General features: G+C 57.9%; 1 protein-coding gene across 1 annotated transcript; it reads right to left on the bottom strand.

The window, feature by feature from the left end:
- Nucleotides 1–1145: 1145 nt before the first annotated feature.
- TESPA1 (thymocyte expressed, positive selection associated 1) lies at nt 1146–25414 on the bottom strand. Its single transcript, XM_074935057.1, has 11 exons — nt 25302–25414; nt 14546–14752; nt 13769–13811; nt 10962–11011; nt 10535–10588; nt 9920–9956; nt 9376–9477; nt 7807–8015; nt 5706–6916; nt 4145–4229; nt 1146–1625 (listed from the first exon to the last, which is right to left on the bottom strand). Exons 2-11 carry the CDS (start codon nt 14709–14711, stop codon nt 1468–1470), a joined length of 2115 nt encoding a protein of 704 aa, XP_074791158.1. The 5' UTR covers nt 14712–14752; nt 25302–25414; the 3' UTR covers nt 1146–1467.
- Between the last annotated feature and the right edge of the window lie 343 nt (nt 25415–25757).

The raw sequence follows: 25757 nt of genomic DNA on the forward strand, positions 1-25757 counted from the left end.
CCCACAGTGAGTGGCAGGGTTAGGAATGGAACCCAGGAGTCCTCTACCCTGAGAGCCAAGAGTAGAACGTAGACAGGCTGACTCCCAGTCACTGCTCTAACCACTAGAGCATGCCACATCTCCTTGGTTCTGGGGGAGTAAGGTGGACTGATGTTGCAGGGACTGGCAAATTAACGCAGGAGATCAATTCTGTCCCCCCACGCCCAGCCTCCACACTGAGCCCAAATGTGTGGGATGCCCATAGCTGGAGGAAGGTAACTCTCACTTGTGTCCATTCATACAGCTCCATAAAGGTGCACAGACGTCCTCTCCATGTGTTTATTTACAATGTGCACGGGCTGTTCCCGGGAAGGATCCCAGCTGTCCTAGTGTTGCAAGTGCTACAGCGTGTGTAACAAGAACCAGTTCCAAAGTGCTAGTGAGGTTGTGAGTGATGAGCCGCAGGTCACATGGAGCCTGTGGAGCAATTCCCCATTTGTGCCAGCAGGGGGCACTCAACAAGGACAAAGAAACCCCCCTAACTCCACCCCATCATCACCCTGGCAAGGCCATCGCTGTGCCCCAAGGGTTACTGAACTCGCTGGCGAACCAGGGGCTGGGGGAAGAAGGATGATTTTCTGCTGTTTTGGGGAAAAGTTCTGAGTAAACTTTTCTTTTTTAAACACCAGAGAGCTGCCCCTCCTCCTCGCTCCAGGGTCACCCTGGCTGACTGGTGGGTGAGTACCCCTGCCACCACACCCTGCACCATTGGGTCACCATGGCTGTCCACATGCCCCCAGGTTCAACCTTGTGAGTGGATGCCCCTCCCACTCTGCACCCTGGGTCATCCTAGATTCCTAGTGGGTGCCCCCTGCTCCATGCCCTGGCTTGTCCTGGCTGCCTGGTGGGTGCCCCCTGCTCCAAGCCCTGGATCGCCCTGGCTGCCTAGTGAGTGCCCCCGCTCCATGCCCTGGATCGTCCTAGATCCCTGGTGGGTGCCCCCCACTCCATGCCATGGTTTGGCCTGGTGGGTGCCCCTGCTCCATGCCTGGGCCGTGGGTTGCTCTGGCTGCCTAGTGGGTGCCCCCGCTCCATGCCCTGGATTGCCCTGGTGTCTGGTGGGTGCCCCCTGCTCCATGCCCTGGGTCGTGGGTTGCTCTGGCTGCCTGGTGGGTTCCCCCTGCTCCATGCCCAGGGTCGTGGGTTGCTCTGGCTGCCTGGTGCTTTCTGGATTTGAGGTACAATTCTGCTGTTCCCAGGCCCCGCTCTCTGCTCCACACCCCCCCAGCCCCCTGACACAGAACGCAGGGGATGTAGCGTTTCCCAGGCCCAGGAAGCTGTGATCCTGCTGCCCCAGGGATCGTGCCCGGACCCTGTCGTGGCTCGTGAAGGGGCTTGGGACAGGCTGTGTGGAAGGAGCGCGTGGCCTGGAGACAGCAGGCATCTTCCTCCTGCTCAGATGAGTTCTCTCAGCCAGGGAGTCCTGACCTACACAGCCTGCCCTGTGCCACAGGGACCCCCCAGTGGCCTGCCGAGCTCGGAGCAGGCTGTGTCACAAAGCTGGGTGGTGGGCGTTGAGTTGGGCGCCGGCTCCTCCACAAAACCGCTGCTGTCAGAATGCGCACTGTGGGCATGGAGTATGAACCCTAAAGCCAAAGGAAACAAAGACTGAGACTGGGCACCTCTTTTCGGGGCATCAGCGTGAAAACCACAGCCCTCTGCGCACTCCACACCAGCAGGGCTGTGGGCGACATGCAGGGCTAGGGGCTGTGTGAGGGGCTGGGAGTTGTGTGTGGGGCTGGGGGCTGTGTGCGTGGCTGTAGGCAGGGCTGTGGGAGGAGCTGAGGGCTGCGTGCAGGGCTAGGGGCCACGTGCAGGGCTGAGGACTGTATGCAGGACTGCGTGAGGGGCTGGGGGCCATATGCAGGGCTGGGGGCCATGTACAGGGCTGGGGGCTGTGTTCAGGGCTGTGTGCAAGGCTGGGGGATGGATGCAGGTTGTGGCGAGCCACATGCAGGGCTGGGGGCCATGTGCAGGGCTGGGGGCTGCATTCAGGGCTGTGTGCAGGGCTGGAGGCTGGGTGCGGGGCTTGCGGGGAGTCGTGCACTCTGGGAGCCGTGTGCAAGGCTGGGTGCAGGGCTGGGTGCAGGGCTGGGTGAGGGGTAGGGTTACCAGGCATCCGGTTTTCGACTGGAATGCCCGGTCAAAAAGGGACCCTGGTGCTCCGGCCAGCGGCCATTAAAAGTCCGGTCAGCAGCACAGCAAGGGCCCGGGGCTAAGGCAGGCTCCCTGCCTGCCCTAGCTCCACGTGGCTCCCAGAAGCAGCCACCAGGTCCAGGCAGCCCCTCTGCACATGGGCTGCCAAGGAGGCTCCGCACGCTGCCCCCGCCCCAAGTGGCGGCTCCACAGCTCCTAGGGGCTGTAGGGACCTGGCGGCTGATTCCTGGGAGCAGAGGTAAGTGCTGCCGAGACCCCGCACCCCAGACCCTCTCCCACACCCCAACCCTCTGCCCCAGCCCGGAATCCCCTCCCGCACCCAAACTCCCTCCTGGAGCCTGCACCCCAGCCCTGAGCACCCTCCTGCATCCAAAACCCCTCATCCCGGCCCCACCCCAGAGCCCACACCTCCAGCCGGAGCCTGCACCCCCTCCAGCACTCTGAACCCCTCAGCCCCAGCCCGGAAGCCCCTCTTCTCTGGGTCCACCCGAGAACCTGCACCCCCAACCAGTCCTCACCCCCCCCGCCACACCCCAACCTCCTGCCCCAGCCTGGAGCCCTCTCCTGCAACCTGAACCCCTCATTTCTGGCCCCACCTAGAGCCCGCACCCTCCCTGCATCCCATACCTCCCTGCACCCCAATCCCCTGCCCCAGTGAGGGTGGTGGAGAGTGAGCAACAGAGGGAGGGGGGATGGAGTGAGCGGGGCAGGGCGTCAGAGAAGGGCTGGGGCTGGGGCAGGACCTCAGGGAAGGGGCCGGGGGTTCCTTTTTTTGTTCGGTTTTGTGCCGTTAGAAAGTTGGCAGCCCTAGCTGAGGGGCAGGGGGCTGCGTGCGGGGCTTGGGGCCATGTGCAGGGCTGGTAGCTGTATGCAGGGCTGAAGGCCATGTGCAGGGGGCTGGGTGTGGTGCTGGGGGCAGGGCTGTTTGAGGGGCTGGGGGCCACGTGCAGGCCTGTGTGCAGGGCTGAGGGCTGGGGGCAGGTCTGGGAGCAGGGCTGAGAGCTGCAGGCAGGGCTGTGTGTAGGGCTGGGGGCAGGGCTGGGGGCTGGGGACAGGGCTGGGGTCAGGGCTGAGAGCTGGGGGCAGGGCTGTGTAAGAGGCTGGGGGCCATGTGCAGGCCTGTGTGCAGGACTGAGGGCTGGGGGCAGGGCTGTGTGAGGGGCTAGGGGCCACGTGCAGGGCTGAACGTCATGTGCAGGGGGCTCGGTGCGAGGCCGCGTATGGGGCTGACTCTCCCACAGGCTGGGCCCACTCTGCTGCCCAGGGCGCTCCCAGTCAGGCACCCAGTCTGGCCGAGACGCGCTCTCCAGGGTCAGCTGGGCTCTTGTAGGTTCACCGATTCTAAGAAGGGCCCATTGTGATCATCTCGCCTGACCTCCTGTGTCACACAGGCCAGAGACCTGCCCCCAAAACAATCCCTAGGGCAGAGCTTTGAGAAAAACATCCAAGCTGGACTTAAAAATTGCCAGTGATTGAGACCCCACCACTACCCTTGGGAAGTTCTTCTGATAGTTATTCCCCTCGCTGTTAAAAATGTACAGCACCTTACTCCCAGTCTGAATTTGTCTGGCTTCAACTTCCAGCCGCTGGATCACGTTCGACCTTTCTCAGCTTCCCCTGTCTCGTGCAGCTCTGACACCCCTGTGCTCACCCCCCCACCTCCCAGACTGCCTGGTTCTGTGGGGCACAAGGGGCGGGCATCGGGGTGCAAGGTTCCAGGCCCACAGGCTCCAAATGGGGCTGGAGGGGCTGAGCTTTACCCAGAGCCAGGCCCGGCCCATCCCACAGGCAGGCAGCTCCGTAGAGGCTCCCTGCCCCCGAGATATCGCCACTGCCCCTCGCCTCAGGCCCCAGTGCCCCAAACCATCCCCCTGCGGAGACTGGCTGACAGCTGGAGCAAGGCCATTCCCCGCGCACGGCTCAAGCCAGAGCCAAGGAGCCTACTTACGTCTCCGGTGTCTCGTCAAGGCGGGAGCGGGCAGCCAGGCTGCTGCCTCGGGGGTGCCATCCTCATCCTCGCTGGTGCTTTGCACCTGAAAGCAAGAGACCGCACACTGGGTGATGGCACTGGGGGCAGGGGGGCAGACTCAGGGGCCAGCAGCAAGGGGCCACTGGCGCTCTGTGTGTGAGTGAGAGAGACTAGTGCCCCCTGCTGGAGAGAATGAGACCCGTGTGCACAAGCCCTGACTTTTGTTTTTGCTGGTGGGTGCTCCTCTCCGACCCCCGCTCCCCCCTGTGCGAGCGGCGGGTGTGGCCTCGGGGGGAAGAGGCCAAGAGGGGACAGGGTCTCAGGGTGGAGCGCAGGCGGAGGTCACGGTCCGGGAGCCAGGGCCCACAAAAGATTAATCCAGCCCTGCAGGTGCTGAGCACCCCCTATTTTTTCGGTGGGTGCTTGAGCCCCGGAGCACGCACGGAGTAGCGCCTACGCCAGTGTGCGTGTGCGTGCGCAGGTGCGTGCCAGCTGGAGGATGCTAAGGATGCCATAGCCTGGGTACTCAGTGAAGGGGCAGGGGGTGGGCAGCAGCTGCCCTGCCGCGAGGGGCTCTGTCAAAATGCTGTTGGACGGACTCATTGCACCAGCTCGTGCTTCAAAGAGATACGAAAAAAGTAAAGGAGGACTTGTGGCACCTCAGAGACTAACCAATTTATTGGAGCATAAGCTTTCGTGGGCTACAGCTCACTTCGTCGGATGCATTCAGTGGGTGAGCTGTAGCTCACGAAAGCTTATGCTCCAATAAATTGGTTAGTCTCTGAGGTGCCACAAGTCCTCCTGTTCTTTTTGCGAATACAGACTGACACGGCTGCTCCTCTGAAAAGAGACACGAGTCTGTGTCACTGCCTCTGTTCCACCTGCAGCTTCCTCCCCAGCTGCTGGAGGGGGCTGACCCCATCATCCTCGGCGCCCTCCCCTCCCGGGACCAGCTTCATTTAAAGCTTTCGATCTTTCCAACCCAAACAGCCTGGATCATTGTTAGCGTGTCAGGGACGTTTGCTGCACCGGAGCCCAGCTGCCCTCTGTTGGCAGTTCATCCTTGACTGTGTCAGGCCATCCCACTCAGCGTCTAGCAGGCTACCACTCCTGTCATTCCGGCTCCTTGAACTCTCACTGCGCCCAACCAACAGAAAGGGTCAGATCGTGTCCCCGAGCCCCACCCAGGCAGCTCCCTGCATGTGGCCCACAGCTGCCCTGCAGTGGATCCGTCCCAGGCAGCTGGTGCATCCCATGTTCTGTGACCAGGCGAGGGCATGGCCAGCTGTCCCTATGAGGCGCTGGCCTAGTCAGACTCCCTGCTGTGGGAACTGAGTGCTGCGTGCAGGAGCTGCAGGAGGTGGGGAGGTACAGGCGCACCGGGCCAGGGGCAGGACCATTGAGGCGTGCATGCAGTGCAGGGATGCAGTGCCCATGGCTATCTACAGGGCACTCCCTGCAGGTGGAGGGCGGACCTTCCTCCCCCGCCCCCCAAAGGGCTCAGTGATTAGGCTCAGGGCATCCCCATGTCTATACCCACCTCTTCCAGTTCAAAAGAATCATCCTCCTGGAGGGGCAGCGTCGGTGCCCAGCAAGGCCCATGAAGCATGGAGCCCCCGCCTGCCACCTCCCCCAGGGAGTGCAATGCTGGCCCTGGGGCTTTGGTGTCCTGCCCCTGGGGATGTGTCACGTCCCGGGAGCCACACGCGTAGGAGCTCCCTCTGAGCGGTGAGTGCCCTTTGCCTTCGGCCCTCAGCTCCTCTGGGCACATGAGAGCTTCTCTGTAGGCCTCCAGCCCGTCCTTCCCTGGAGGCCCCCCCGGGTGGGGCAGCCGGGCTACGCAGGAGCCTGCATTATCTGTGCTCAGGGCCCTGGACAAGTCTAAGGCAAACCCGGCCTCACTTCTGAGCCCCTCTCTGGGCTCCGGATGGAACCATGTTGTCCCGACAGTGCCCAGGGCTTTGGTGGCCACGGAGTGTGTCCCAGGAGATGGTGCAGCCGTGCCTCCAGCATAGGAACTCTCCTCATCAGACCCTACTCCCCCTGAGGGGCAGGACGCATCCATGGAGAACTCCCATTTGGAAGGAGCCATCTCCATAGGGGCTTCTCCAGGGCCTTTCTTCTCCTGGAGGCCTGGACTACCCGCTCCCTCTGTACACGCCCCAACTGTGCCAGCAGGTAGCCCCTGCGGGGCCCATTGCAGCCTTGGCGGGGCTGGCACTGTGTGGAGCTCTCCTTTCCCTCCTGGAGGCGTGGGGGCTGCCTCGCCTCCGTGGCAGAGATGCACTGAAACATGCTCTGCCAGATCTGGTGACGGTGGCTCTTGGAAGGAGCTCTCCACTCTATGCTGGCACTGGAATGTCCCCGTGGGCATCTCATGGGCTGCCCCTTCCATGTCCTCTATGTCTGTTTGGTCAAATCGGAACCGCTCCTCCCTCGCCCTCTCCAGCACCTCCTGCACCACCCTGCCCAGGATGCTCCTCCGGCAGCTGGGTACCGTGCTGGCTCTCCGCAGGGACTCGGCTCTGGGTGAGGTGTACAGGCACATCTTGGAGATGGCTTTCTTCAGACGGTCCACGGGAGACTTAGCCTCCGCCTTCGCGGGCACGACCCAGCAGTTGGGGATTTCTGGGCAGGCCCAGAAAATCTGGGCTGGCGAGATCTTCTGCAGGGGCGTCTTGGAGACGTAGGAATAGAGGCAGAAGAAGGCGTCCGCTGTCACAGCCAGAGCCTCCACCTGCTGGAACCGACCTGGCAGCATGGAAAGGAGAGAGGAAGGTCAGACACTTGGCAGAGATCGGGGATGTTCAGGGCCAAGCAGAAGTTACAGAGCCAGAGGCAGGAGTCCCTGGGGGCAGTCTCTCGCCCAGGCCATGCCCAAGGCTGGAATAGGTGGTCAGAACAGTCCCTGCTGGCCTGGACGCCTGTGGATCTATTAGCAAGGTTGCTGTGGGGAGCTGGTGAATGGAACCACACTGTAGTAGCCAGGCTCTTCTGATCGCCCGTTCAGTATTGGTTGAAAAGGGTTCCTGGGGGTGGGGGGAAGAAACACAACTCCCCAAGTATCAGAGGGTCTCCGTGCGCTTCACTACAGTGGATCTCGTTCTGCCCAGCGCAAAAGTGGGGAAACTGAGGCACTAGAGGGGAAGCGACCTGCCCAAGGCTGCTCAGAGTGGGATGAGTTGGGAATAGAACCCAGGAGTCCTGACTTCTAATGGCTTGCTCTTACCTGCTTTTACCCCACACCATCCACTGCCATGACCCGTCCCAACACCTCATTTCCCCACTGGCACATCCCATCCCCACCCCAGCCCAGCTGTACTCCCAGGGCAGAGTCCCAGAGCAGGCCAGCCCATGCCTCTGCTCCAAACACCAGACTCTGAGACGGTGCAGTGACCGAGATGGGAACCTGCCTCTGGCACCACGGGTATGAATCCCTTGAGTGCAGTGACTGGCCAGTAAGCTGGGCTTGGCTAGGCAGGGTGGCAGGGCTCAGAGGCTGTCCCAGCCTTGGGCACAGCTCATGGCCTCTGACTCCCGACTGCAGGTTTATCGGCCAGGCTGCTTTAACCCCCCGCTATCCAGGCTCCTCTGGAGTGCCCAGGCGTTCCTATGGGAGCGGAAAGCCCAGCAACACCTACTGGCCAGGGTCAGACAGGGATCCTCCATCTCCAGGCGCTGCACCTGGGCCTTCAGGAAGAGCTGGAAATCGATGCCCTTGGCTTGGGAAGGAGCCGAGAAGAACCGGGCCGGGATCCGGGCTGTGGCCTGAGGCTCATCCCGCACGAAGCCCAAGTTGTAGAGAATCTCCTCAGCATCCTCCTGGCACAGCTCCAGGATCTCAGAGACGCTGCAGAGAGCGACATGGTGCGCTGAACCAGGAGTGACGGGGCTCGATCATCCCTCCCGCCGGGGCAGCGGTCAGAGCAGTGGGAAACTCCACACACCATCCCCACTGGCATAACCCATCCCCATGGCATGTCCCCACTGCCATGCCCATCCTCACCACCAGGTCCCAGCCACCAGGGCCCCAGCGCCACGACCATCCCCACACACCGTCCCCACCAGCATACCCCATCCCCACACCCCAACTGCATACACCATCCCCACCAGCATACCCCATCCCCACACCCCAACCGCACACACCGTCCCCACCAGCATACCCCATCCCCACACCCCATCCGCACACACTGTCCCCACCAGCATACCCCATCCCCACACCCCATCCGCACACACTGTCCCCACCAGCATACCCCATCCCCACACACCGTCCCCACCAGCATACCCCATCCCCACCGACATGCCCCATCCGCACACACCGATCCCACCAGCATACCCCATCCCCATACCCCATCCCCACACCCCATCCGCACACACCGTCCCCACCAGCATACCCCATCCCCATACCCCATCCCCACACCCCATCCGCACACACCGTCCCCACCACCATACTCCATCCCCACACCCCATCCCCACACACTGTCCCCACCAGCATACCCCATCCCCACACCCCATCCCCACACCCCATCCGCACACACCGTCCCCACCAGCATAAGCCATCCCCACACCCCATCCGCACACACCGTCCCCACCAGCACACACCATCCCCACACCTCATCTGCACACACCATCCCCACCACCACCACTCCCTATATCCCATTCCCAAACACTCCCTGTAGACATGAGCCATCCCCAAATACCCTCCCCACTGCTACCCCCCATGCCCCATCCCACGCACCATCCCCCACCACACACCATCCCAACTGCCACACCTCATCTCCACACACTGTCCACACTGCCACACCTCTTCCCCATGCCCCATACCCCCACCACACACCATCCCCACACACTGTCTCCCACACCACACCTCATCCCCATGCCCCATACCCCCCCCATTACCTATCTGCCCTGGGCCTTCCTTTCCAAGTGCCCTGGCTGAAGCCAGTGGGTCTCAGGTTGGAGGTTGTTGGGTTGGGGTGGGGGATATTCCAAGGTATTTGCTACTGCTCTATAGACACCAAAGGGGAATGCTTGGCTATGGCTGAAGGACCCCAAAGAGATCCGGCTTGGCTGCAGCTGAGGGCCCTCCTGCCCAAGGCACTGGGACTGGCTGCAGCTGCCTCACCAGAGCTGAAGGTCAGATGGACTCGCTGCCCCGGGAAGAACCAACCAATCCCTAGGGTCCTGTCCTGAGGTCCTCGGGGTCCTACCTGGAGGTGGTCTTGTTGGTGCCACCGGAGATAGCACTGGATGCCATGCTTTGCCCGAGGTGGAGGTACCGGCCTGGCCAGGGCTTCTCCAGCAGGGTCCTGCTGCGGGAGAGAAGGCAGGGGAGGGTCAAAAACAGTTGGGGGTAGCGTGGCCTCGCCGGGGTCATGCCCAGGCAGTGTCCTGGTCACCATCCCCTGGGCAGTAACACCCGTGCTCCAGATCCTGCCCTACATCACTCCAAGGATCAGGCCCTGCGACTGGGTATGAGGCCCACAGACATGGTGCAAGGCCTGATCTGGGGGAGGGTTTCAAGGGGGCTGCTGGGAGCGAGGCCTGCAGGTGCGGGGTGGCCACTCAGGGTGTGCTCCTGCCCAGGTATGGGCTGGCAGGTGGAGATGAGGTGTGAGGGGGCAGACAGCCTTGGTGCGGGACCTGTAGGGCCCTGTGAGGGCACAAGGGCCTATGCTCAGGGCTGGCTGGGGTGGGGGGAGCCTGAGCTCAGAGTCCCCTGGGGGCATGGGGGGTGGGATTCAGGTCTCTCACCTGCCAGCGGCTTTGTCATTCCCAGGTAACAACAGAGCTGGAAGAGTGAGGAGAAGCAACGGTGAATAACACAGGGTGTCTCCGAATCCCAGCTTGGCACCCCCAGCAACCCCACCCCCTGTGGCTCCCCTTGCCTTGGGCACCCAGGGGCAGGCCTCACGTGGGGCACTGGGGAGAGTGAGTCAGCACCGTGTCCTTGGCCCAGAACCAGCTGCCCTTGCCAAGGTTCCTGGGGCCCAGGTTGGTCAGGGTGTTTACCAGACGCTGTACAGGGTGGCTGGGTCTGATGTGCTGGACCGGGGGCAATGGGGGATCAACCTGCTGAGGGAGGGAAAAGGGATCTGAGCACATTCAGCCCCCTCCATCCTCCCTCCCACAAGCCCCCTCCCCCACACGAGATGTGGGATTCGGGCTCAGCTCTTCCCAAGTGTCTGGTCTCCTCCCACTGGAGGTGGCAGGGAAATCACATGCTTGCTGGGTTCAGGGCTGTGCAGCCCCATGGTGGCTGACACTGGTGAGAGCAGATGTGAACTGCCCCAAACCAGGGGTGACTTTGGCCCCACTCCCTGCTGTCGGGGGAACCGTCTGGGAGCTGGCATCCCTCACGGCTGGTACCTTCTGCTCCCAGTGTCAAGTCGTCCTCAAAGCTGGTCCCGTTACTGCTGCATCCTGCAAGAGAGCAATGGCTGAGCAGATCCCTGGGAGCTGGGCCAGCAAGCCCCGGGCTGGGCATGGCGCTCACTGAGGGCAAAGGGGGTCATGGTTCTGGGAGTGCTCAGAGCACCCAGGGCTGGGCAGCTCGGTTCATGGACTCTCCCCTGCCCCCTGATGAGTGGGGCTCGCCGACCACAGGCTGGTCCCTGCACAGGGTCATGATTGGTAACATGCAGCGACCTGCACAGGGGCTCTGCTCCCCCGACCCCGGCTGGGCCTGCAGTTCCCTCCCCCAGGACCATTCCCTCTCAGCTCCATAGCTCAAACCAGCTCCGAGTGCCAGCTCCTGACACCAGGAAGGGGCCAAGAACAGGGGAGAGCAACCTACCATAGGGGGCAGGCAGGGCAGGCTCCTCAGGCAGGACCTCCATGGATGCCCTGAGCCAGAGAGAAGAGCCCGTTAACAGCTATTGTTGTCATTGTTATTTCAAGTGTCACGGTCTCCCCAGTACCCCTGAGCCCCTTGCAGACTGAGGGGGTCTCTCCCTACTGCCCCCAATGCAACTTCTTACCCCTATAACTTCGCTGACCCTCCTCTGCCCCCAGAGAGAGTAAAAGGCATCCAGCCCCATGGAAAAAGGGAGTGATGTGCAACGGGTGTGTGGTGGGAGTGGGGAAGGGAAGCATGCGAGGGGAGGGCTGGGATGGGTGTGGAGAAGGGGGCAAGATGGGTTTGAGGGGAGGGGCTGGAATGGGATGGATGTGAGGGGGTGGGGATGGGGTTGGATGTGGGGATGGGGGTATGGGGAAGACTGGGATGGGGTGGGGATGAGTGTGAAGGGGATGGGGTGGGGACAGATGTGAGGGTTTGGGGATGAGTGTGAGGGGCAGGCTGGGATGGGGTGGGATGGGTGGGAGGGGGCAGGGATGGGGATGATGATGGGGTGACGGTGGTCGGGATGGGGGTGAGGGGAGGGTTGAGATGGGAGTAGGGATCATAGAATCATAGAATATCAGGATTGGAAGAGACCTCAGGAGGTCATCTAGTCCAACCCCTTGCTCAAAGCAGGACCAACCCCAACTAAATCATGGGATGGTGGTATGGGGTGGGGATCAGTGTGAGGGGAGAGCTGGATGGGGGTGGGGATGGGGGCAGAGATGAAGGGGTGATCACTAGCAGCCAGCATGGATTTACCAAGAACAAATCATGTCAAACCACCATGATTTCCTTCTTTGTCAGGGTAACTGATTTGGTGGATAGGGGGAATACGGTGGACATAATATACCTGAACTTTAGCAAGGCTTTTGACACAATCCCACATGAAATTCTTATAAGTAAGCTGGAGAAATGTGGGCTTGGTGGAACTACCATTAGGTGGATACATAATTGGTTAAACAACCGCAAACAAAGAGAAGCTGTTAATGGAATGATGTCAGATTGGAAGGAGGTCCCAAGTGGGGTTACACAGGGATCTGTTCTGGGTCTAGTGTTATTTAAAATCTTTATTAATAACCTGGATCATGGGTGGTGGGTGAACCACAGATATAGGGAGTCTAGCCCCCATCCCATCCTGCCTCTCCCACTCCCCTTCCCCTGCCGAAGCCCAGAGGCTCCCTCCCCTGCGGCCGCCAGCCCCTCACCCCCATCCCTGGGCTGCCCAAGTGCTGGGTGGGTGGGCAGGTGGCGTGCGCCCCCCCCAACCCCGGAGCACCAGGTGGCGCAGCCCCAGCCACCCCAAGCCCCACCCAGCCGGCTTCCCAGAAGAGGAGGCAGCCTGCCTGGGCTCGGGCAACTAGCGTCAAGCAGGAGGGAGCCTTGGGGCGGAAAATGGGAGGAGCCAGGTGAGGCTGTTTGGGGAGGCACAGCCTTCCCCAGCCTATGCTATGCATTGCCCATGACCTGGATGTTGGTACAGAGAGCACACTGATCAAATTTGCAGATGACACAAAGCTGCACGGGGGAGTGCCAACACTTCAGAGGATAGAGCTAAAATTCAAAGAGATCTTGATAAATTGGAGAACTGGGCTATAGACAGCGAAATGAAATTCAACAAAGACAAATGTGAGGTGCTACACTTAGGGAAGAAAAACCAAACGCACAAATACGGAATGGGGGATAACTGGCTTGGCAGCAGCACTGCTGAGAAGGATCTGGGAGTTGTAGTGGATCACAACCTCAACATGACTCAGCAATGTGCTGCTGTTGCAAAAAAAGCAAATGCAATTTTGGGTTGCATTAACAGAGGCATAGCATGCAAGTCACGGGAGGTGATAGTACCACTCTACTTGGCGCTGGTGAGGCCTCAAGTGGCGTACTGTGTCCAATTTTGGTCACCATTGTATAAAATGAATGGAGAGACACTGGAAAAGATCCAGAGGGGAGCAACAAAGATGATCAAAGGGTGGAATGCCGACCATATGAGCAAAGGCTGAAGCTACCGGATATGTTTAATTTGGAAAAGAGACGATTAAGAGGGGAATCATAGAATCATAGAATATCAGGGTTTGAAGAGCCCTCAGGAGGTATCTAGTCCAACCCCCTGCTCAAAGCAGGACCAACCTCAACTAAATCATCCCAGCCAGGGCTTTGTCAAGCCGGGCCTTAAAAACCTCTAAGGATGGAGTTTCCACCACCTCCCCAGGTAACTCATTCCAGTGTTTCACCACCCTCCTAGTGAAATAGTGTTTCCTAATATCCAACCTAGACCTCTCCTAGTGCAACTTGAGACCATCGCTCCTTGTTCTGTCATCTGCCACCACTGAGAACAGCCGAGCTCCATCCTCTTTGGAACCCCCCTTCAGGTAGTGCAATCTTCAGATACTTGAAAGGTTGCCATAAAAAACATGGAGCAAAGTTGTTCTCTCTTGCCACAGAGGGCAGGACAAGAGGCAATGGATTTAAACTACAGCACGGCAGATATAGATTTAATCTCAGGAAAAACGTCCTAACTGTAATAACCGTAGGACCACGGAACAGACTGCCCTGTGAGGTTGTGGAAGCTTCTTCACTGAAGGTTTTCAAAAGGAGGCGGGACAGCCATGTGTCTGGGATGGTTTAGACACAACAAATCCTGCATCTTGGCAGGCGGTTAGATTAGCTGACCCTTGCGGTCCCGTCTAACCCTATGGTTCTACGATTCTATCACACACACACACACACACTCTCTCTTACACACAGAGGGCAGTTGGACTCACCCACAATTCTGCAGCCAAGTCTCAATCTTGCTGGAGGGGCTTCCTGTTGGAAATACAAAAGTCCATCAGATAAACCAGGGAGAACCCTTCCCCTTCCCCTCCCCCTTCCCAGACCCACACTCCCAACCTGCACCTCTCTGTGCCAATAGCCCCATGACCTCCCCAGGGCCAGTCCCAGAACAGCATGCTCATTGGGATGAGCAGGGTGGGTGCACCAGCCTGGGGATCTCAGTGGGTTTCCCTGGGAAGTGGGCCCTGCACTGGCTGGGAGCTTCACATCTCAGGCTGAGCACTGAGCCTCTTCCTCCTGTAGACAGAGGGTGCAGGGCCAAGAGGGAAGGTCCAGTCACGGCGCTGGCCACTCTATAAGGAGAGGTCTCAGCCCCAGGAACAGGGGAAGGGGTTGGGATTGGGGGCTGTGGCGTCAGGAATGAGCTATTAGGGTCAGGGATGCAGCCACAGGGCTGGGCCCAAGGTCCAGAATGGGGTCATCAGGGTCAGTTGTAGGGTCATTTGATGGAAATTTTTTCCAGTTCCTGGAACTTTTTCAGGGATGTTTTTGCAGCTCTGAAAAGGGGACTGGGGCGGGGGGGGCGGGGGGGGGCAGGTGTTGTTCTGCCCACTGCTCAGGGTGAACAAGAGCAGACACAGTCCAAGTCCCACCGTGCACACCGGCCCCTTGGGAAGCACAGCACAGGAGTTAAAGGAAGAACCCATTCCCCTCCCCCCCCCAAACACGCACCCCACCCCTGCCCACTTCCCCAGCTGCTCTCCCACCTTCGAAGAAGACATCGTCTAGATGCGGTGGCTGCAGCCCGGACACATCCCGCACGACCACCGCTGCCTCCTCCTCCAGCACAGTGGTACGCCAGCACCGGCTCTGCCGGACCCACGCTCTGCGCTTCTCCCAGGATGAGGGGCTCAGCACTGATGCAGCCTCCATGGCTCGCAGGGCCACAGGACTTTCTGGGCAGAGCCAAGACCCTGAGAGAAACCAACAGTCAGTCACTGCATCCACGTCTGAGCTGAGCCACACCTCCTGTGGTCTCTGCTGACAGGGCACAGCCGGGGGTCGCCTTCTGCAGCTCACCAGGGGAGCCATGCCTCCCACGGGCTCCCAGGGCCCAGAACCTCTCCCCTTCCCCAGAGCCCAGAACTGCTCCCGTTCCCAGCACCCAGAACTGCTTCCATTCCCAGTGCCCAGAATCTCTCCCATTCCCCAGCACCTGGAATCTTTCCCATTCCCAGCGCCTGCAATTGCTCCTGTTCCCAGTGCCTGGAACCTCTCCCATTCCCAGTGCCCGGAATCTCTCCCATTCCTAGCGCCCGCAACCGCTTCTGTTCCCAGTTCCCAGAACCTTTCCTGTTCCCAGTGCCCGCAACCGCTCCCAGTCCCAGCTCCCGGAATCTCTGCTGTTCCCCAGCACCCAGAATTGCTCCCGTTCTGAGCACCCAGAACCTCTCCCATTCCCCAGCACCTGGAACCTTTCCCATTCCCGCCATATGCAAAAGCTATTTAAGGCAGCGGAGTGACATCATCGTGGTTCTTCATGGACTTCCTGCCCAAAGGAGACTCTTGGAAACATCTGAGGAACAGAGACTGAACTGGGGGAGAAGGGCTGAACCCAGGCTAGAGGGATTTCTAGCCTGTGAAAGAAATACCTGGGGGTTTAAGCTGCAAGCAGGTGCAGCTTTCCCTCTGCAAACTGCCTAAACTAACAATTAGGGTGAGAATTTGGTATTCATATCCAATTTATTTAGTATATTAAGCTTAGATTGCATTTTTGCTTTATTTGCTAGGTGATCTGCTTTGATCCATGGGCTATCCCTTATAATCGCTTAAAATCTATCTTTTGTAGTTAATAAATTTATTTTTGCTTTGTCTAAAACCAGTGTGTGTGCAAGTCATTGCTAGGGGCAGAAAGCTGTGTATATCCCTCTCCACACTGAGGGAGGGGGCGAATTTTATGAGCTTACGCTGTACAGTTCTTTGTGCAGCGCAAGATGGTATAACTTTGGGTTTACCCTTCAAAGTGGGGTGTGCACTTGAGTAACTGGGCAGTTCCTTAGCTGAGCCTTCCCATGCCGAGCTGATCTCAGCATCTGTGTGTACCTGCAGCTGAGTGTGTCCCTACCTGTATGTGTGCTGGAGGGGGCTTGAGGACCTGTCACGGCAGTACAGTGTAAAGGGAGCCCAGGCTGGTGGGTCAGGAGGGCTCAGTGGTACCCCAGTTCCAGGTCGCACCCCAGGGAGAACCGGTCACACCCAGCACCCAGAACTACTCCCATTCCCAGCACCTGGAACCTCTCCCATTCCCAAAACCCGGAACCGCTCCAGTTCCCAGTACCTGGAACCACTCCCATTCCCAGCATTTGGAACCTCTCCTGTTCCCAGCACTTGGAACCTCTCCTGTTCCCAGCACTTGGAACCTTTCCCATTGCCCAGTGCCCAGAACCACTCCCGTTCCCAGCACCTGGAACCACTCCCATTCCTAGTGCCCAGAACTGAGAAAGTTAAGAGTGAGTTGATCAGAGTCTGTAAGTACCTAAATGGGGAACAAATATTTCCGAATGGGCTCTTCTATCTAGCAATGAAAGGTCTATAAGGTGGATAGACCTTTAAGGTGGATAAAGGTCTATAGGGTGGAAAGGTCTATAAGGTGGATAGAAAGCTGGCTAGATTGTCAGGCTCGACAGGTAGTGATCAGCGGCTCAATGTCTAGCTGGCAGCCGGTATCAAGTGGCATGCCCCAGAGGTCGGTCCTGGGGCCAGTTTTGTTCAACAACTTTATTAATGATCTGGATGATGGGATGAATTGCACCCTCAACAAGTTCGCAGATGACACTAAACTGGGGGGAGAGGCAGATACGCTGGAGGTAGGGTTAGGGTCCAGAGTGACCTAGACATATTGGAGGATTGGGCCAAAAGAAATCTGATGAGCTTAAACAAAGACAAGTGCAGAATCCTGCACTTAGGACAGAAGAATCCCATGCACTGCTACAGGCTGGGGACCGACTGGCTAAGCAGCAGTTCTGCAGAAAAGGACCTGGGGATTACAGTGGACGAGAAGCTGGATATGAGTCAACAGTGTGCCCTTGTTGCCAAGAAGGCTAACGGCTGTATTAGTAGGAGCATTGCCAGCAGATTGAGGGAAGTGATTAGTCCCCTCTATTCGGCACTGGTGAGGTCACACCTGGAGTACTGTGTCCAGTTTTGTTCCCCACACTACAGAAAGGATGTGGACAAATTGGAGAGAGTCCAGCAGAGGGCAATTAAAATGATCAGGGGGCTGGGGCACTTGACTTACAAGGAGAGGCTGAGGGAGCTGGGGTTATTTAGTCTGCAGAAGAGAAGAGTGAGGGGGGATTTGATAGCAGCCTTCAATTACCTGAAGGGGGGTTCCAAAGAGGATGGCTCTAGACTGTTCTCAGTGGTGGCAGATGACAAAACAAGAAGCAATGGTCTCAAGTTGCAGTGGGAGAGGTCTAGGTTGGATATTAAGAAACACTATTTCACTTGGAGAGTGGTGAAGCACTGGAATGGGTTATCTAGGGAGGTGGTGGAATCTCCATCCTTAGAAGTTTTCAAGGCCCATCTTGACAAAGCCCTGGCTGGGATGATTTAGTTGGGGATTAGGTCCTGCTTGGAGGAGGGGGTTGGACTAGATGACCTCCTGAGGTCCCTTCCAACCCTGAGATTCTATGATTTTGTGATTCTAACATGATCTAGTGCTGAAAGTTGAAGCTAAACAAATTCAGAGTGGGAATAAGAGTAATTAACCATTGGAACAGTTTACCAAGGGCCATGGTAGATTCTCCCTCACTAGCAATTTTCGACTGGATTTATCTTATGCTCTAGTTCAAACAGGAACTTTCTATGATTCTATTTGGGGCAGGTCTCTGGCCTATGTGACACAGGAAGTCTGACTCAATGATCACAGTGGGCCCTTCTGACCTTGATTGTATGAATTGCTGCCCTTCCCAGCGCCCAGCATGATTCCCAGGGTGTGTCTATATGGGAAGAGGGGCATGTTCTGAACTCGAATTAGGCAGCACAGGACACCTAGCAGTGAAGACAGGGCAACTTGGCTTTAACTCAGGTGAGGCACGTTTGCCAGGGGATCTTTTTTTAAGCTTTTGTTCATTTCTTCATGGGCTCTGTGGGCTCCTTCCCCCTCACCCCCAGCTTATGCCATCTGTGAGCGGGTGGGTGGGATGAGCCCTGATTTTGACATGTCATAAATTCCAGGAAATTGGGGCCCTGGCATGCAGTTCTGCTGTGCAGCCAGATTGCTGGGGTTACTGTCAGGCACCGTGGCCTGGCAGCACAAAGCACATTGTCTGGGGCAATGCAGATCAGAGTCCTGGGTGCTGCACAAGAGAGCGGGGCCCAGGCTGTCTGCAGTGAGCGGATCCAGCTCCGGGACAAGTGAAGAACCCAGAGACTGGCTGGCGAGGAAACACTGAGGAACCTTCCCTTCCCTGAGCTCTTCCCAGCAACCATGACCAGATTCCCGTCACTGACCCCCCAGCCCAGCACACAGGCTCCGAGCAGTTCCATCAGCAATGGTCCTGATGGCAGCTCCAGCTCCCGCTCTCACCAACAGAGCTAAGGCGGGGGAACCCTACGCTGAGATAGCAGGGCTGTGGGTCAGGACTGAGGGGCATTGACAGAGCCTGTGTGTGGGGACCCTGGAGCTGGAGCACTGAGCAATCTGAGGGTCACATTCTATTGCCATGGCCCAACCCGGGTAGTTGGGCTGGGCATTGGGGAGGTGCCACCCCAGGCTGCAGAGATCCCAGAGGTGCTATTACAGCCTATATTGTGCCCAGTCCAGGGTAGAGAAAGGGAAGGTGTGAACCCTCAGCCCCTCCCTGCTCCACCCCCCTGCCCAGCACCCTGCCCCCGTGTGCTGCTCCACGGGGAGTCCACACAGAACGGGGCATTGTTCCATGCAGCGGGTACACTCCCTACCCCTCATCCCTCCGCTGCCACAGCCTGTCCTCGCCCCGGCTGGTTCTCCAGCCAGCGACCCGCCATGCAGAACATACCCCTGTGAAGGGGAATGATCTGTTAGGATCTGACAGAAATTCCAGGAAATTGGGGCCTGCCCAGGCATGCGGTTCTGCTGTGCAGCCAGATAGCAGGCGTACTGGCAGGCAGCACCCCAGCCTGGCCAGCAGCAGCACTGTGGCCTGGTAGGCAAAGCACAGGCCGCCGCTCCTCTGCGCAATGCAGCTCAGAGTCCTGGGTGCTGCACAGGAAAGCAGGGCCCAGGCTGGCTGCAGCAAGCGGATCCAGCTCCAGGACAAATGAAGAATAAATGGTCAGTTTTCAGACTGGAGAGAGGCAAATAGTGGTGTCCCCCAGGGATCTGTAGTGGGACCCGTGCTGTTCAACACACTCATCAATGATCTGGAAAAAGGGGTAAATGGTGAAGTGGCAAAATTTGCAGATGATACAAAACTATTCAAGATAGTTAAGCCCAAAGCTAACTGGGAAGAGCTACAAGGGGATCTCGCTAAACTGGGTGACTGGGCAGCAAAATGGCAGATCAAATTCAATGTTGATAAATTCAAAGTAATGAACATTGGAAAACATAATCCCAACGATACATATAAAATGATGGGTCTAAATTGGCTATTGCCACTCAAGAAAGAGAACTTGGAGTCATTGTGGATGCTTCTCTGAAAACATCCACTCAATGTGCAGTGGCAGCCAACAAAGTGAACAGAATGTTAGGAAGTATTAGGAAAGGGACAGATAATAAGACAGTAAATATCATAATGCCACCATATAAATCCATGGTACCCCCACATCTTGAATAGTGTGTGCAGTTCTGCTCATCCCATCTTTAAAAAGCTATATTAGACATGGAAAAGGTCCTGAGGAGGGCAACAAAAATGATTAGGGGTCTGGAACAGCTTCCGTATGAGGAGAACTTAAAAAGTCTGGGACTGTTCAACTCAGAAAAGACACAAGTACGGGGGGATGTGACAGAGGTCTATAAGATCATGAATGGCGTGGAGAAAGTGACTAGGGAAGTGTTATTTACCCCTTCACATAGCATGAGAACCAGGGTCACCCAATGAAATTACTAGGCAGCAGATTTAAAACAAACATAAGGAAATATTTCTCCGCACAACATACAGTCAACCTGTGGAACTCATTGCCAGGGGATGTTCTGAAGGCCAACAGTATAACTGGGTTCAAAAAAGAAAGAGATACGGTCATGGAGGATAGATTCATCAATGGCTGTTAGCCAAGATGGTCAGGGGTGCAACCTCATGCTCTGGGTAGCCTTAAACCTCTGAGATAATTGCCCCATTCTTTCATTCCTTCTGAAGCATCTGGCACCAGCCACTGTCGGAAGACAGGATACTGGGCTAGATGGACCATTGGTCTGACCCAGTATGGCCGTTCTTATGTTCTTATGTCCTACCCACAGTGGCTACCACATGTCCTCCCCACACATATACACAAGGGCAGTGGGGGGTGTGGCCTGTGATAATCCCACCCAACCACTGAGTGGAAAATTGCGGCCCCCTCCTGCAGATGGAAACTCCTGCAGCATGACAGCTGGGCAGGCACCAGGTGTCCAGGCGAGGGAGGCGAGCTACTCACCCTCCATCAGCTTAGCTCAGGGATTCCTGCATCACCAGCAGCTACCGAAACCACCGCCCACTCCCTGCAGCCGTGAGGATATCATAGACGCTGCATAGCTAAATCACGTGAACAACAGCCCTGGGGCCCATGGCCTCCCCTTCCAGGCCATCCGTCTTGTGCTGGCCCAGACCAGGAGTCATGAGCGTCGGAGAGTGGCTCAGGGCCTATGTAAAACAAGCTGGGAGGGTCTCAGCCCAGTTCCCTGAGTTGCCTTCTCTGCTAGGCTGGTGTGAGGCACCTGGCCAGGAGCCAGAGGGGGAGCTCTCTTCACCGTCCCCCTGCTGAGGGCAAACAGATCTCAGCCCTGCGGCGGAGCAAGCCGTGCGCAGCGAGACATTCACCGAGAAACTGGAAGCAGCAACCCCCCCGTACGTCCACGGCCCACGTGGGAGAATTACCAGGGCCAGTCAGTCAGAGAGACAGAGTTCACTGTACCATCAGGGCCAGTGCCCCCACCCCACCCCACTGAATGTGTGGCCATGCCCCAATCACAGCCAAGGGGCCGCTCAGGGCAGCGCTCGGGCCCCAGCGTGCCCTGCACCATCATTTCCAATGCCAGGATTTGGGTTTAGCTCTCATGGCTCCCACCACCGTGAGATCTGGAGGGGGATCTGCCTGAGGGACAAGCAAGATACCGGTGTTTGGAGACCCCCTTCACCCCCCACGATTGGGTTGATGCTGAAGAGCTTGAGGTCACCACAGGCAGCAACAGGCTGTGGCATGTGACTGCAGGAAAGCACTTCAGAAATGTCTGATTTCTTCTAACACTGAATAAGGAACTCTTCTAGAGTTCTCCCTATCACTACCCCATCTCCGCTTCCACTGCCATCTTCTCCAGCCTCCCTGTGCACTCACGGATGGTGCACAAACCCACATGCGTTTCCTGAACACCCATGCAAGCGGGATTGTGTCTGTGCAAATATTGGCCGCATGGGGAAGTGCTGTGAATCCTCCTGCAAATTGATCTTCTCTTCGGGGGAGTGTCTGGGGCTGAAGTGCCTGCGTGGCCATCTTGTGGAGAAGACTTGTAACATGACTGAGGAGGTGCCAGTCGCCCAGCTCAGCCAGCAGATTACAAACACCCGCTGCTCAGAGCAGCACCAAGGAGAGTCTCCAGGAGCCACTGGGAAATTATTCATAGATCCACCGAAGGGGCCATTAGACCCTCTAGTCTGACTCCTAGATAGCTCAGGGCAGAGAATGTCACCCAGTCGCTCTGTGCTGCTGAGCCCACTAACTTGGGTTTGCCTAACGCCTCTTGCAGAGAAAGGCTACAGTCCACATTGGAAGAGACCAAGAGAGGGAGACTCCAGCCCTTCCCTTGGGAGTCTGTCCTAATGGTTTCAGAGTAACAGCCGTGTTAGTCTGTATTCGCAAAAAGAAAAGGAGGACTTGTGGCACCTTAGAGACTAACCAATTTATTTGAGCATAAGCTTTCGTGAGCTACAGCTCACTTCATCAGATGCATACTGTGGAAAATGTAGAAGATCTTTTATATACACACAAAGCATGAAAAAATACCTCCTCCCACCCCACTCTCCAAGGTAACCTATTTCCCCTTGTTTTTTCCTCCCCCCCCCACCCCAGACGTTCTTGTTAAACCCTGGATTTGTGCTGGAAATGGCCCACCTTGATTATCATACACATTGTACGGAGAGTGATCACTTTAGATAACCTATTACCAGCAGGAGAGTGGGTTTGTGGGGGGGGTGTGAGAAAACCTGGATTTGTACTGGAAATGGCCCAACTTGATTATCATACACATTGTAAGGAGAGTGATCACTTTAGATAAGCTATTACCAGCAGGAGAGTGGGGTGGGAGGAGGTATTTTTTCATGCTTTGTGTGTATATAAAAAGATCTTCTACACTTTCCACAGTATGCATCCGATGAAGTGAGCTGTAGCTCACGAAAGCTTATGCTCAAATAAATTGGTTAGTCTCTAAGGTGCCACAAGTCCTCCTTTTCTTTGTCCTAATGCTGTCGTTCGGGAAGGGGAAACGCTTTGAATAACTGGCCAAGCTGTCGCCACCTTCCATCCAAGACTCCAGCCCCCAGCGGTCAGAGCCTCAGGGTGCTGTGTGACCCCTTGCTGAGCCTGGACCCCCAGCTGCCCTCAGTATAATGCTGCCTTTCACCTCCAGCTTGCTGTGAAACTCTGCCTCTCCTCTCTGGCTCTGGGTTACCCTACCTCCGGGCTAGGTTACCCTAACTCACTGCATCTGAGGCTGATTGATGTGCAGGCTCCAGCTGGTGCAGCAGGAGTAGGGTGACCATGCGTCCTGTTTTGCCCGGGACAGTCCCTTTTTTGAGCCCTGTCCCGGTCGTCCCGACTTTTTTGGAAAAACTGGGCATTTGTGTGATTGTCTGTTGGGAAGAGCAAATGGGACAAATGCCCAGTTTGGGCAAAAAAGGGGGATGCGACCCCTAGCGGGGCACAGAGGAACTTGGGGGGGGGCAGCAGCAATGCCAGCTCTGCATGGGAGGGAGGGCTCAGGAGAGCGGCTTGGGCCCCGTGGATGGCAGGGGGCTCGGGCCTCCTTGCATGTGGGGAGAAGAGAGGCAGGCCTTGGGCTGTCCGTGCGCGGGCGGGCAGCTGGGGGCCTGGGCTCCCCCGCGCACAGGGGAGAGAGGGGGGCCTCAGGCTGGTCCCAGGGGTGGGGAGAGAGGACCTCAGACCAGCCCTCTGTGGGCAGGAGGCAGGGAGAGCTCAGGCTGGTCCCATGCGGGGTCCCATTTTCCTTTTAGGAAAATATGGTCACCCTAAGCATGTGGCTGCCCGCCTTCTCCATGGCTCAGCCCCTGGGAGCAGATCAGGCCTGTGCTCAGCTCCCTCCACTGGCTCCAGCTCCCTGTGCTGGTTTAAAGCTTTCGTCCAAATCAGCACATCAGCTAATGGGTCGAGCCCCAGCTACACCAGAGATCGAATTTCGATCTGTGACCCACCACAACAGCTGCGCTCCCCTGGGACCGTGCAGATCACAGAGTCCAGGGGGAGTGCAGGAGAGCTGGGGACCCCGCATTCCCAGTCAGGGGGGTCTGGCTATGGGATGCACTCCCAGAGATCAGGAGAATCCAGTGTCTGACCACCACCAGGAAACATCGCAAGACCTTCCTCTTTGAGAAAGCCTCTCTACCATGAGAATGACAGCCATACACTGACCCCACTTCTACCTGCAAACCCCAGCACTGGCCCGCCTTCTCCCCGCAGACCCTGACCCCCCCTTCAATCCTCAGACCCCAGCACTGAGCCCCGTTTCTATCCCCCAAACCCAGACACTAACCCCCCTTCCCCCCAGACCCTGACCCCCCCTTCAATTCCCAGACCCCAGCATTGAGTCCCCTTCTCCCCCCCGACCCCGACCCTGACCTCTTCATTCCCCAGGCCCCAGCACTCCCCCCCTTCTATCCCCTAAACACTGACACAGACCCCCAACTTCTATCTCTTAAAACCTGTCACTGATCCCCCACCCCCCCACCCCTCATCCTGCCCTCTCCCTCCAAAATGGAAATCTTAAAGAAAAGAAAAGGACCCGAAGCAGACCCTGGCCCCTCCCTGACACAGAGTCAAACTTTTGGCCCCTGCAGGCAGAACTAGCCGAGGCTGCGTGGCCCACTGCAGGGACGCCGGCGCCTGCCAGGCTGCCCTTGTGCTGGCTTTGCTCTGTTGCAGCTGGGCAGCGTGCTGGGGTTGGCACCTCCAGGAGCGTAGGGCTCCCGGGGCACGGTACCAAGGCCACAGGGGTCATTAGGAGTATCCTGCCCCCTCCCAGGCACTGCCCTGGCTGGGCCAGCCCCCATGCTGCCACATGCTGCAGAGTCCATGGGACGAGGCCGCCCCAGCCCTGGCTCCCGGGCAATGAGGAGCACGCTGGGAAGCTGCGAGTCTGAGGGCCCATGACGCCGTGGGGAAGGGCACACGCAGCACACAAGCCAGCCCCCCACCCCAGAGCCACAATGGCAGCTGCAGCCCCACTGGAAGCTGCAGCCCCGCCCACCAACGAAACCGACCTGCCCCCAAGTCTCCGACAACAAGCTGGGAGACAGCAGCCACAGACCCTCCCGAGAGAGAAGCAAAGGGCCACGAATGCTTCAGCATGGATATGCCAGCTCTACTCGGGTGATTCCCTCTGGCCTCCCTGCCCCCCACCCTGCCCCTACAGCCTGCCCCTGCCCTCCCCACCCTGTCCCTACCCCCTTCCCTCCCCACTCCCAACCCTGCCGCCCACCCTGCCCCTACTTCCTGCCCCTGCCCCCTGCCCTCCCCACCCTGACCCCTCCCACTGCCCTGCTCCCTGCCCGCCCCACCCCTCACTCCTCACCCTGCCCCCTACTGCTTGTCTTTGCCTTCTCCACCCTACCCCCTGCCCCCACCCCCTGCCCTGACCACCACCCTCTGCCCTCCCCATTCCCAACCCTGCCCCCCACCCTGGCCCCTACTGCCTGCCCCCATCCTCCCCACCACCTGCCTTGCCCCCCACTCCCAGCCCTGAGCCTGCCTTCCCCACCCCGCTTCCCTACCCCCCTGGCCCCCATCCCCTGCCATCCCCACTCTTAACTCTTCCTCCTGCCATCCCTTCTACTTCCCCACCAGTCTCCACTCCCCATCTCACTTCTGAAAGAAAGCCTCAAGAGGGTAATTTCCCTTTGTTACATGTACACTGTCCTGCCCACCATACAGCCCCTCCAACACCATCCCTCTGGGTCCCTCTTTCACCTCCCATCCTCACCCTCTTCCTCTCCAGCCGTGCCCCCTCTTTGCCGGCGCACCTGCAAACCCTGCCCTGAGGAGCGCTTGCCCAGCATGCTCTCAGAACAGGTGCTCAGAGCAAGGGGTTTTGGCTGCTCAGCGGGGTCTGTCACTCACCGGGGCTGGGGGGTGCCAGCGTGACCCTGGTCACTGGCTGACCAGCGGATCGCCGTTTAGCTCCAGAGAGGGACCATCAGTCGTGGCGTCCCGTCGCAGCACTGAGGCACCACAGCCCACGCATGCATCTGTCGTCAGCAGGGAGGGAGGAAGCTGATCTGTTTTGAAGAGGAAATTTAAAAAAATCAACAACGAAACCTCAAACGTTGACCCACATCCGCTGCCTAGACGGGAAAACATAATGATCCACCAACGCAGGAGGGGGCGGCTAATAATAGTATACAGCCCTGATATAGCCCTCTGTCATCGCCCGTCCAGAGAGGGGAAATTGAGGCACAGAGAGGGGAAAGGAGGTTCCAGAGATACAGATAGAACCAACTGTCTTGGCTCTGGGCTCTAGCGCCATAAGGCTCAACCAAAATTGGTCCTTTGGTTACTCATGCTCTGCAAGGTGCT

Source organism: Natator depressus, chromosome 20 (assembly GCF_965152275.1).
Source record: "Natator depressus isolate rNatDep1 chromosome 20, rNatDep2.hap1, whole genome shotgun sequence".
NCBI lineage: Eukaryota > Metazoa > Chordata > Testudines > Cheloniidae > Natator > Natator depressus.

What these genes read in the sequence shown, in the direction of transcription:
- TESPA1 (XM_074935057.1), bottom strand. Translation starts at nt 14,711, where the DNA reads ATGGAGGCTGCATCAGTGCTGAGCCCCTCATCCTGGGAGAAGCGCAGA. An exon ending in ACTTGGCTGCAGAATTGTGG is followed by an intron (nt 11,012 to 13,768) that starts GTGAGTCCAACT and finishes TCTCTGGCTCAG; the next exon opens with GGCATCCATGGAGGTCCTGC. An exon ending in ATTCTTTTGAACTGGAAGAG is followed by an intron (nt 4,230 to 5,705) that starts GTGGGTATAGAC and finishes TCTTGCTTTCAG; the next exon opens with GTGCAAAGCACCAGCGAGGA.